Genomic DNA, 12,070 nt, shown 5'->3' with positions numbered 1-12,070 from the left:
GGGGGGGGGGGGGGGGGGGGGGGAGCCCCTGCTTGTCTCCTTACATCTCACCCCGACCCAAGCCCGCTGCTGATTCCCTCCTGGCTGTCCTCTTTGTTCTCGACCCATCTCTCTAGTTAAAAGCTTTTTGTCTTCCTCCCCTTTAGTGTTTGTCAAGAGCCCCAGTCTATTCTGAGCTTTAGTCTTTGGAACAACCGCCTCCCAGCTTGTGCGGCCACCTGACTCCTGTATTCACTCAGGTGACTTGTCCTCACCCAGGCGATGGCCCCTTTCTCCCACAGCCAGTGCAGGGCCTTTCCATAGCAGCTGCTGAAGCGGCCAGCGGCCTGCGTGGACCCCCGGCCCCACTCCTTCCTCACGGAGACCCAGACGGCTTGTGGCTGCTCTGTGAGCCCCTGTTTGCCCCCTCAGCCCCCTTCCCTCCCAGGACTGGCCGAAGCAACAGGTAAAGTCCCCTCTCCTGAAGCTGAGGGAGCACACGCCCACCGTGCCCAGTGCCCTGTCTCGTGATGCGGAAGTTCTCAGGTAACACAACTGCCGTCTCTGGAGCTTTCTGTCACTTCGTTTCACCCACCAGCCCTCTCCTGTCACTTCCAAGTATGTCCAGAGAAGCAGACCCGTCCCCTTTGCAGCAAGGCAGAAACCTCCAACTTTCAGCCGGGCAGGGGGCCTGGAACGGTTAGCGGGGCCTAGCCGGCTAAGCCCTGCACCCCTACTCTTCCTGCAGGTCAGGGTCTGGCAGTGGCTTGACGCCTGGAGCCCGGAGCACACTGCCCCGCCCCTCCCCGCTGTGACACACATCTCCACACAGGGACAGGTCACCCTGTTGTGGCAGACCCTGTTGGTGCCTCTTCCAGGGCCACTCCCAGGGCCACTTCCTCTGCTGCCCACACGCCCTCCTTCCAACCAAAATCCTGTCTGAATCAGCCCTGGTCTGTCAGGAGAGGTGGGCCTTTCCCCCAGCCCAAGGGTGGGCTGGGTCTCCAGCAATCTAACCAATTCGAGCAATTCCGTTCTCCTTGCCAGTGACTGATTCAGGAATGGGGCAACAGGAAGAGAGGGGAGAGCAGTTAGGGGCCTCTGGGAAAGGTTCTCCTGCTCCTAACCCGATCTGTGGGCCTGGGACCCCCGGGAGGGAAGGCAGCCATGCGGGGGGCGGGGAGGTGGGATGACGGGACCGCAGGACCCTCTGAGGAGATGGACCAGATTTCCTAGCCCTAGTAGAAGAGGAGGGGTCCGTGGTTTCCCATCTGCAGCAGGCCCCGGGTCCTTGCACCCCTGGGAATCTGGCTACCATCCCAGCCCTGGGTCTTGAGCATGACATCCACGGGCTTTTGTTCAATTGTTTCCTCTGATTTCTCTGGAGTATAAGGCACTGTTGCAGCCCCATCTCAGAACTCTTTTCTCCCCCTTTTTGGTGTCTCTGGCCCTGGCACTTTCATGCTCCTTCCCAGTCATTGTCAAAGGCAGCTTGGAGCCCCAAGTGTTAGAACCACGTGATGAGAGAAAGGCCAGCCCTCGGCGCTGACAAGCATACCAAAGGACAACGACCAAGGACGAAGGGGACCGTCCTTCACAGGGCACTTGGGGGCGTTCCCAGTTCCTTCCCACACCTGGTGTGATGTGACCTCCGAAACCTGCTGCTGGGTTTTTGTCTCTATCGTACAGATGAGGGAAGAGGCAGCAGAAGGCAGAGGACTTAACCAAGTTCCCAGCCTGAGCTGACAGGGAGCGGTGTTCAGGCCCAGAGGACAGAGGGCCGGGTGACCCAGAGTGGCTGCAGCCAACGGAGGGTGTGGGACAGAGGGCACCAGGAGAACCGGGAGGAAGGAGCCCAAGCTGGTCGTGGAAGTGCCTTGGGCAGCAGGTGAAGGACTTTGGATTTTCTCCCCTGGCGGAGAGCCGTGGGCATGGGTTTGAAGTTGGGGGAGTGACATAATCAAATCTGCAATTTCCTCACATCTGTCCCCAGCCCACAGGTCTGGGAAAATAGGTTAGAGGTGACAGAAGTGACAGGGAGATCCTAGAAGGGCATGCATTTAGGTAATGAGGCATCGGGTGGTTTTCATCCTGCATCTTTAGAAAGGTCCACAAGGAACAGACATTCCTTTGTTAGGGACAAGGTGCTTTGTAATGAAAGGCTACCAGAAAGTGAAAGCGAGAGGCACAGCCAGGCCTGTGGGCCTGTGGAGGCCCCTGGGGTGGGTGACATTTTCTGAGGGGCAGGCTTGGGCTCAGAACAGAGCCCCGGGGCAGGGGTAGATGGCACCTGGTGCCCTGGGAGAGGAGTGTGTGGTATGGGGAGCAGAGAGGCCCGGGAGGAAGCGGTCACAGCGGTCACAGCGAGGTGAGGAGGCGTGCAGAGGAGAGACGCCCAGCAAGGAGTCAGGAGGGTCAGGGTGAGGGCTGGCCAGGGAGGAGAGGAAGGGAGGGCCTACACAGCATGCCTGTGTGTGTGTGTGTGTGTGTGTGTGTGTGTGTGTGCACGCGCACGCGCGCACACGTGCGCGCTGGGGGCCTGCGGGAGGCCTAGCCCTGGCAGGAGGATGGAGGAAAGACCAAGTGGGCTGGGGACCGAATGGTGGGGGGGGGCACGGAGGCCACAGAGGTGACAGGGGCGCTGGGTGCCCCAGGACGGGCAGTCAGGGTGACAGACAGCAGAGCAGTTACTGGAGAGGCTGAAGGCAAGGTGTGTAGGGGGGAGGGGGATCGGGCAGTCTGGAGGCCAACCCTGCCGCACCCCTTGCCAGCTGCATGACCGTGGGTAAAGCCTCAGTTTCCCCATCTGTCGAGTGGGGATTCCTCAGAGTGCTGTGGTGAAGGGGAAACGGGAGAACGTGTGTGTCCTGCACAAGGGAGCGCCCCGCGCATGTCAGCCGCTATTCTGGAGACGAAGGACAGACCAGTCTGGACAGGACGAGGGGAACTCGGGCACTGTGGAGGCAGGACAAGGAGCTGGGGTGGGATTTGCATGCTGTGTCTGGGGCCTCATGAGGAAGATGGTGGGCCCGCGGGGAGCTGGGAAGGAAGGCTGGTCAGGGGCAGGTGAGTCCTGGATGGCCCGCCTCCACGGGTCCCTCCAGGAAACCAGCAGCCCAGGGTTGTCGCAGGACTGTGGGGTGGGAAGGGCTCTATGATTCCCAGGTCCTGTCCTGGCTCTGATGTCACCTTGCTGTGTGCCTTCGGGAAGCCCCTTCCCTTCTCTGAACTGTCCCTTCCTCTGTAAAGAAGGGAGCTGGACTTGCCATCTGTAACCTCCTGCCTCAGAACCTAGAACCTTCTTCAGGTCACAGCATCTAGACATTTCACAGTGCCCACGCCCACCCCAGCACCCCCAACAGGCCTGGCACGCAGGAGCTGCTCAGAAATACTTCCTGAACCAAATGAGGGCGCGGAAGTTCTCTCTCAGTATCTAGGCCCAGGGACCACCCTGCACCTTCTGACCAGGCCACACAGTGGGTCACAGGACAGAAACACCCACGGGTGGGGCTGTCAATTCTACAGACCGGCCCCAGGCCCGATGACGACATCTGAAAGAGGGTACAGCACCCCTGCCGTCCCCACCCCCCTGGGGGCCACAGTACTTCTCCCTCTCCCCAGTGACATCAGTGGAACCCACCAAAGCCCAAACACTGAAAAGCAGATGCAAAATTGGTTTCTCCCTCAGCTGGGAAATGGCCTGAGGACCAAGAGGGAGGATTGATGACAATGGGGTACCCCCCCCAAGATAGCAGGGGGCTGAGAGCAGGGAGAGGAAGCAGAGCAGAGCTGAGGCAGGAAGACAAACGGACATCGAAGCCCCTCCCTCACCCCAGGGCAGGCCGGGCCTTGGGGGGACCTGAGGGCTCCCAGGAGCAGCTGGGGAGAGGGCCTTCTCTGCCAGGTGAGGGAGTGGCCTGATTGAAAATAGATGTTCTAAACCAGATCCAGAGTGCTGGGGTTGGAAGGAGGAGGGAAAAGATGGCTCAGGGGGCCGCTGGGGCCTTCCTGGCGGGGACGAGGCCTCTGGGCAGCTGGCAGGAAGGTGGCCTCGGGAGTGCTGGCAGGAGACGCCCCGCTCGCCGCGGAGCACTCAGAACCCCGGGGGAAGGGAAGGGGAGGGGCCTGGAGGGGCCGAGCCCCGCCCCCCACGGGGCCACACCTACCTGCTGCTGGGCCTGGATCCTCATGTACTCCGCCCTCTGCTTGCCGTGCTTGCCTTTGTCGGGGCTGCCCGCCTGGCCCTGGACCGCCTTCAGCCGGGAGGCCCCTGGAGTCACCACCTTCATGGGTGGCACGCTGCCACCGCCGCTCTGCAGGAAGAGGAACAGGGTGGGGATTGGAGGTGGGATCCCACAGGCATCCCAGGCGCTGGGTGGGGTCTCTGGGCGTGGGACCGCCTCAGGGGGCTCTGTGAGACCCGGAGACCTTTGCACCTCCCTGCCGCCACATCCCTAGCCAGGACCCAGGTCCGCTCTCTGAGGCCAGGGTTAAGGGGTCCCCCGGCCAGGTTCCCAGCAGTTCCCCAGCGAGAGCTCTTTGGTGGTTCCCTTGAGTAGCCCAGGGGCAGCAGGTACCCTCCTGGGGGAGCCACTTCTAAAGAGAGAGTGGCTGCCATCACCCCCACTCCTGCTGAGGTACCCTTTTCTGAGTCTCCCAGAGCATGCCTGAGATTTGAGGAGGATCTTTAAAATGGCAGAGTGGGACCCGCATCTTCCTCTGAATGGCAGGATGGGGGTGAAGTCTCCCTAGAGACGGACAAGCCCAGCTCCTCTGAACCACCCAGGTACCATCCTGCCCAGAAGGACTCTGGGGATTCAGAGGTGCAGACAGAGAAACAACAGAGGCAAAGAGACTCAGACAGGAGAGGGGGAGGGGAGTGTGGGGACGGAAAAGGAGGACAGAACTTTATTGGTTGGTTTACAGATACAGAGCAGAGGGGAGAGGACCGGTCCCTGCCAGGGCTGCTTGGGCTGATCCCTGGGTAGGCCAGCTTCCCAGCCTCCCGGGGCTCTGCCTGCAAACCTCACCCGGCGCCGGCTCCCAGGAGGCTGGCAGGAGCTGAGAGAAGGCCATTGGAAGGAGGGGGCTGGCGAGGTGCGCCTGCAGCCCCCCAGCTCCCTCCAGCTCTGAGGACCAAGAGACTGGAGCACAAAGGCAGGAGAACGAGCTAGGGGAGGAGGCAGCCACCTGGGGACTGGGTGGCAGGGGTGGGGGGCTGCCAGAGGGTCCCGCGGTGAGGGCCGTGCCCATCTGGCTCAGGGTGGCCTCCAGCTCCCGGAGTGTCTCCTCCAGGCTGTCCCTCCGCTGGGCAGCGGCGCCTCTCACTGTGCAGCCTGGGCCTGCGGCAGACTGGCCCCTGGGCTCCCGGCTGCGGGGTTGGGCATCCTGTCCGGTGTCCTTGGGGGTCTTCTCTGGGTGGGTCTCCACAGTGGGGGACTCCTGAGTCCCATCGGGGGCTGGTCCCCAAGGGCAGGGGGCCCCCGGTCTTCCTTCCGCTGGGGTCCTGCTCTCCATCCCCAGTCTCTTCAGAGCTGTCCCTTCCTTCTCGGGCGCCAAGCTGCTCCTGGGCTGGGAAGCCTTGGCCATTACCTCTGGTGGGGCCCAGGCACCATCGCAGCCCCTCCCACCGCCAGCCAGGCTCCAGGGGCGCGGGGTGGGGGTTGTCCTGGGACTGGCTTCCTCAGGCCTGGCCTCTGGTGGGGAGGGAGGGTTGGGGGTACACTCTGTCAAGATGATCCGGGGGACACAGAAGGCCCTGGGGCTTGGGGCAGCCTGCGGGGAGAAGAGAGGTGAGGGAGAGTCTGATCCCTGCAAACCGAATGCCCTGAGCTGGGATGGGGGTTTAGACACAGGTGAGCCCAGCCGCTTCCTTGCACAGATGGGGAAACTGAGGCGGGGGGTGACTGAGTTTATTCAGCAAGTCAGAGGCACAGCTGGGACTAGAACTCAGGCCCCTTCCCACCCCACACTATGGTCCCCCACTTTCTGGCAGAGACACCGGTTTCCCGGGAAGCACAGACATAGGTCTGCCTCCCACTGCCCGCGTTAAGCTCTGGGAGCAGGGCCATGGGCACTCCCAGGAGTCTGCCCATCTGTGCAATGAGGTAACAATAGCACGGAGTTGGTGGAGAATTCAGTGCGCTTACGCAGGCGTGGGCACATTCTAAGCACTCAGCCAATATCAGCTCTTTGTCGAACTGACCTGAGTGGTCTCTGGCCTCAGACGCTGGGGCTGTCATGCTCTTCTCAGGCCAGAGACTCCAGGCCCCCTCGCCCCTCCTTCTGGAGCTTACCCAAGGGCTTCACAGCCTCGAGGGGAGGGGCTCACGTCCCTCGGCTGCTAGAGTTTGGCTTCTGTGTGAGCATCGCCTGGTCCGGCTTTGGGGGGCCCCCACTCACAGCCCCCCAGCTCGAGTGAATTCCGGTCTAATTCAGACCAGCAGAGTCTCGTGCCAAGCTCTGTCATATACGCTTTCATCGTGAGTCCTTACTATCACCCACGACATGGCGACTGCTCCTATGGTCCCCACTTGACAGATGAGCAAATCCAGGGGGGTGTCATGTGCTTCTCCCAAGGTCACTTACCCACAGCTAGCTAGTGGCAGAGCCAGGATTTGAACCCAGGCAGTCTGACTCCAAGTCCAGTGCTCTTTCCACTAAAAGGAGCCATGGGGGAATATTCCAGGGACCTCAAGCCCCCCTCCCAAGGCAGCCCACCCCGCCCTGCCACCTGCTTACCTGGATGGAGGTGGGGGGTGCAGACTGGGAAAGCAGAGAGGCGACCCACGCCTGCCCGGCTCCGCGGCCCGATGGCATCTCAGGATGCAGGGCGTAAGCCAGCCCAGAAGGCCAGCAGAGAGGCTTTGCCCACTGGACCCCTCCAGGACTGGCTCCCAGAGGCCAGAGAGAGGCAGGGGCTGGGTGCAGTGGGCCAAAATGCCAAGGGCACGGCCAGCCTGGGGGGCACCCCTTGCACACTGCTCATCCCCAGACGGCTCCTCGGACTGCTCTGTGCCCATCCTTGGCCCAGCAGATGGTTTTGTCCACCTGTCTGCTCCCCGGCCCTGGCCAAGGAATCAAAGCGCCACAAGCCACGAGCAGGCCAGAAATTAGGTGGCGGCCAGCACCGAGCCCACGGTGGGCCAAAGAGAACCAGACGAAGCGGGTGAGCACGTGAGTGTGGGAGGCTGCCCTCCCCAGAGCAGAGGTTCTCCTGACCCAACCTGACTGGGAAGAGGGAAAGTTTCCCAGACCACCTCCCCCAGCTTCACCTCCCCGAGTGCAGTCCCCTGGGGGTGCAGACAGCAGGTCCACCCCAACATTCCCAAGGAAAGATAAAGAGAAAATAAGTGCAGCAGGACAGCAGCAAGGACTGAAGTTAGAGAGAAGGCAGAACTTCCCAGTGCTGAAAGACAGAACCAGCAGCCAAGGAAGGGCATGGCTTTCTTCTACTCCAAGTTCCCTGACCACTGGGGCCATGGGAGAGAAGGAGGCTGTAAATGAGCCTTTCTCCTGGGGTGTCCTGGCCCCCAGTGCAAGGCATAGATTCTAGTGGGAGAGCCCCACCAGGCCCCAGTGGCAGAGGAGGGGGTTGGAGAGCAGGGACTGGGCAAGAGCTCAGGACGAAGTCCGGTTTTGAGTTGGACCTCAAGTCATGTAGTGATCAGGGTCCAAGCTCTGGTCTTGGACCGAGACAAAACCCAGGCTCTGGGTCAGACCTAAACTCTGGCCGCAGCCTGGAACAACTGCCCAGCTCACAATCAAGCCTGTAAGAAAAATGCGGCCACGGGGGGGAGGCCGCCGGGTACCAGATTGCTAGAATCTCCAGAAGGCCGGAAGGGTTATGCGCCTGTCCTTGGAGCCGGGGAGGGGTGAGTCCAGGCAGGCGAGGCTGTGGCAGTGGTGGGACTTGGGGAGGTGACTGGCGTGTTAGTGGGTTAGCGTGAGAGGTGAGGAGAGGAAGGTGTGGAGGCACAGGCAGAGAGAGAGCCGTGAGAGGTGGGGGCAGCCCGTTACCTTCCATGTGGGGCCCTGGGCTGAGCCCCCAGGGGGCCCCAGGTCCTGGGGTGCCAGCAAGGTGGGGATCGGCTGGCGACGGGGCGTGGGGGGGAGGGAAGACACTGAACTTCTCTCAAACACCTGGGGAGCAGAAGGTGGGGGCAGGTTTGGAGAAGGGGGCACAGGGAAGACAGGGGTGCTGGCCTATGGCCCACAGGGAGGGACCCCAGCCTTACTCCTTGGCCCCTCACCACGCTTACTGGCCACTCTGCCCTCCGTCTTGTCTCCTCCTCCAGAGGCCTAGGTAGTCAGGGTCTCCAGCCACTTGGGGGGGGGGGTGCGAACACTTGAGTACGGGTGACTCACAGCACGGGGCGGGGAGCTCAGGGTACTTGGGGATCAGGGTGTTAAAGCACTCTGTTCTCAGAATTCAGGGACGGGTTTGTCAGAGCCTAGGGCGTCTCGGGGCAGACCCTGTGGGGGTCTCAGAGACTACAATAAAAAACACTCAACCCTGCAAAGAGGGACTTTAGACCTCCTCCCCCCATTTTACAGTGGTGGAGAAATCGAGGCCAGAAGGACGGGTTCCAGTACAGACCAGCCCTCGGCAGGAGCCCAGGAGCCCAGTCACTGCTCCCCACCACCCCACACCCCAGGGTCAGTTTGCTGGGGAAACGGAGGGGCCTGGCTGAGGACTCAGGGACCAGACATGCCCCTGACCCACCTCTAGCTCGGCGATGATGCGGTCCTCGTCGTCCTCATCTTTGATGGCCGAGGCCATGATGGGTGGTGTGGAGGCCGGCCGGGCCACCTCGGACACGGTGCGGCGCAGCTTCACCTGGGGCTTCTGTACCTCCAGCTCCTCGGACTCGGCCTTCTGCAAGGCCCAGGCCCCCATCAAGACCAGGCTCTGTCCCCCTGCAGCACCAGCTCACCTCCTACGCCCCATCAGCGCCAGGCCGCTTTCTGCCTCGGCTCCTCATCTTGCACTTCTTCCGTCCCCTGCGAGGCAGCCCCCTTCCCACGGCGGAAGCCCAAGCCCCAGTAAGAGTCACCCTTCCCCAGCCTCCTTCTCTTCTTCCGCCCCAGAGGGTCTTCAGAGGTCACATCGGGTACCCCGCTGCCCAAGGTGGGGTCAGTACCTTGATGAAGGCCGAATCCTTCTTGCTGGTGACCACCACCTCTCCGGTGCGCGTGGTGGTGAGGCCGTGGGAAGAGGGGAAGCTCCGGCGGGGCGGGGGTGGTGGGGGCGACTTGGAGGGCTTCTCCGTGCGGTACCGAGGCACTGTCAGCTCATCTGTGGGCGGCCAAGGGACTGGGGCTCAGCGGACCCTTAACCTTGGAGCCCCAGCACCCGGGGGAGAAACCCTGCTTCCTCCTCCGGGGAGGAGGGGTGAGGAAAGCTCAGGGAGAAGACCCAGGCCCCTCGTCCGTCTCTCTCACCTCCCCACGGAACACTGGCCCAGCACCCCTCTTAGTGTACCCAAAGTGTGGGTACAGCAGCCCCGGCAGCATCTGGGAGCTTGTTAGAAATGCGGCAGCTTAGGCCTCCCCACGCTGCTGAACCAGAACCCACATTTCGACAGATCTCCCAGTGATTTCACGCACACATTCAAGCTTGAGAAGCGCTGCCCTAATCCATCCATCTCTTCCCACCCTGCCCCTCAGCTGCGGCTCCGCACCCGTCTTCCTCTCTTCTCCAGCAAGAGACAGCGGTTACACTTGCCAGAGCCTGACGCCACCCACCAGGTTCTCCCTGCCCCTGTTTCTCCAGGGGCAGGGGCGGTTTCCAGGGCAACCTACAGGAAAGTCACTCACACCCGACAGCCCTCTGCCTTTGAGCCCCAGTGGCTTCCCATGAGCCCAAGCCATGTCCGAGCCCCTTGGTCCAGCATGTTCCACGCCTGCCAGCGTTTCAGCTCGAGCTCCATTTGCTCCTTCCTGGCCTCCACACCCCTGCAGGTGTGTGCCTGTGCCCTTGCCTCTCCCTGAGATGCCCTCTCTCACTGTCCAGGGAAAGGCCTCCTTGTTTTCAAGACTCCAAGGGGAAGTGACCTGTCGTGGGAAGCCCTCCCCGCCCTCCCAGGGCCTCCTGTAGGACTGCAGCCCACCGCTGGTTAGCCCCCGCATCCCGTGTCCGGTTTACACACTGAGCAGGGCCTGGCACGGATCCCTTCGCTATGCTGAGCCTCAGCGTCCTCCTCTGCAAAATGGGAATAACGACTGTATCTGAGCCCTGGGGTTGCTGCAGAATGGTAAGGATGAACGTGCAGAAAGCATCTGGAGTAGTTCCTGTCACATAACATGTGCTTGGTAAGCAAAACTGCTAGTATGACACCCCCGCTAAATTTTAAGCTCCTTGAAAACAAGTAGTGTCTTGTCTTCTTTTCCCCAGCACCTAGCACCCAGCACCCAGCAGGTGCTTAACAAACCCAGATGGCAGAAATGAATCAATGAAGGAATGATGACTGCTATTTCTGGCCGTATTTCTGCCTCCCCTATGAGCTCACAGGCTTGTGGGTGCGGGGGTTCCAAAAACCATGTCCATGAGGACCAGCACCACACCCGTCTCGCACGGCCTGGGTCAGAGCGCATGCCTGGTCACACCGAGCAGGTGGTGACTCTTGGCCGGGGCTTGCTCCTCCTCCTGTGTGGGCCTCTCAGCCGCAGTCAGGGCAGTGGGAAAAGCCCCGGGTGGAGTCCAGCTCCACCCTGTCCTCTGGGTCTCCCTACAGCAGCTGAGGGTCAGGCTGCTGACGTCCCAGGACCTCCCCTCCCCAGCTGTTCGACCGCAGAGATTCTCATGCCCGGGTGCCTCCACCATCAACCTGAGAGCTCCTGAAGATGGGGCTCCCCTCCCCTGGGCCCTTCACCAGTCCCCTACCCGCCCCCATACCTGAGCCCCTCCTTCCACTGGGCTCGGTTCGAGGGGCTGCCTTCTGGCCGTGAGGGACCTTGGGAGGCTTGTGGTCAGGGGTGGGGGCCAGGCCTGGGTGGGCCTTGCTCGCACAGTCCAGGTCAGGGATGGCCTTCAGCAGCTCCGCCTGCGTCTCCTCCAGCAACCGGTTGATGTCCTTGGTGCTGTACTGGGTCAGGGCTGCCCGCTTCTCCTCCCAGTCCCGCTCGGCAGCCTGGAGAGGAGGAATGGGAGTCAGCACGCAAGCAGCGGCCACGGCCCCTTCCCCCAGCCACATATGCCAGGAATGGAGAAGGAAGTTTGGCCCAGCCCCCAGGGCACCCCCAGACTTCTTGAGTGTTCCACGCTTTCCCTGTGAGTCCGGAATGCCATCATCATTGTATACTACTCTCTTGATAATACTTAGTCCTGTTTTGGAACATTCTATTCTGTTTCATTGACCACATAGTCTATTCTTAGGCCAGCATCACACTGCCTTGATTGTTATCGTTTTATAAAATGTTTTTCTGTCTGGCAGAACTCATGGTACCATCAACGCGTCTCTCAGACTTCCTCCTCCCCCAGGAAGAAGTACCCACGTGTTGGCACTTCCCAGTCTGGGATGGCGGTAAAAACGTGCGAGCCGAGCTCATGCACCCCCGTCCCAGGCCCAGCACCTCAACAGACACAGCCTTGTCCGCGCTTCTCTTGCCAGCGGCATCCGGGCCTTTGGTGGGGTTACCCCCCTTGGGAGTAGGAGGCGCTCCCTCGGCCGGCCCACTCAGCTCGTGGAGGTTCAGTGGAGGGCTGGGGGGTGGCATCTCGAAGTCCAGGCTCTTGTTGAAGTCCGTCTCAGCCGTCACCTTCTTGGGGGACTGAGTCAGGAGGTTGTTGGGGGGTGGCCACACCCCCTCGTCCACTTGCCTGGGGTTGGGAGAGTAAGGAGGAGCTGTGAGGCCCACCCGGTGGCGGCCCCATGCAAGGCAAGCCTGGCCTGGGGGAGGCAGGGTGTGACGAGGGCTCGGGGATCTGGCAGGACAGATGGAGGGGTCTGGGGAGCAGTGACTGCATCCAGCGTAAGGGAGAGCCAAGCCTACACCGTGCCAGGGGTCACAGGCCAGAGCGGAAGTACAGATCCGGTTGGTACATCAGTGACCTCTAGAGGGTAAGGGGTCGGGCTGATCTATCGATCTA

At 61.5% G+C, this 12,070-nt stretch overlaps 1 protein-coding gene across 1 annotated transcript in view; it reads right to left on the bottom strand.

The window, feature by feature from the left end:
- SRCIN1 (SRC kinase signaling inhibitor 1) overlaps positions 1-12,070 on the bottom strand; it is a 68,616-nt gene that overhangs the window by 5,159 nt on the left and 51,387 nt on the right. The window contains exons 14-18 of the mRNA XM_040640727.1: positions 11,554-11,800; positions 10,877-11,111; positions 9,123-9,277; positions 8,705-8,857; positions 4,146-4,292 (exon numbers count right to left, since the gene is read on the bottom strand). Of these exons, the coding sequence (XP_040496661.1) occupies positions 4,146-4,292; positions 8,705-8,857; positions 9,123-9,277; positions 10,877-11,111; positions 11,554-11,800 (937 nt within the window). The remainder of the gene's footprint in view (positions 1-4,145; positions 4,293-8,704; positions 8,858-9,122; positions 9,278-10,876; positions 11,112-11,553; positions 11,801-12,070) is intronic.

Source organism: Ursus maritimus, unplaced genomic scaffold (assembly GCF_017311325.1).
Source record: "Ursus maritimus isolate PB19 unplaced genomic scaffold, ASM1731132v1 scaffold_24, whole genome shotgun sequence".
NCBI classification, from domain to species: domain Eukaryota; kingdom Metazoa; phylum Chordata; class Mammalia; order Carnivora; family Ursidae; genus Ursus; species Ursus maritimus.
Note: the sequence above shows the minus strand (reverse complement) of the source record. Positions and strands in the feature narration are given on the sequence as shown.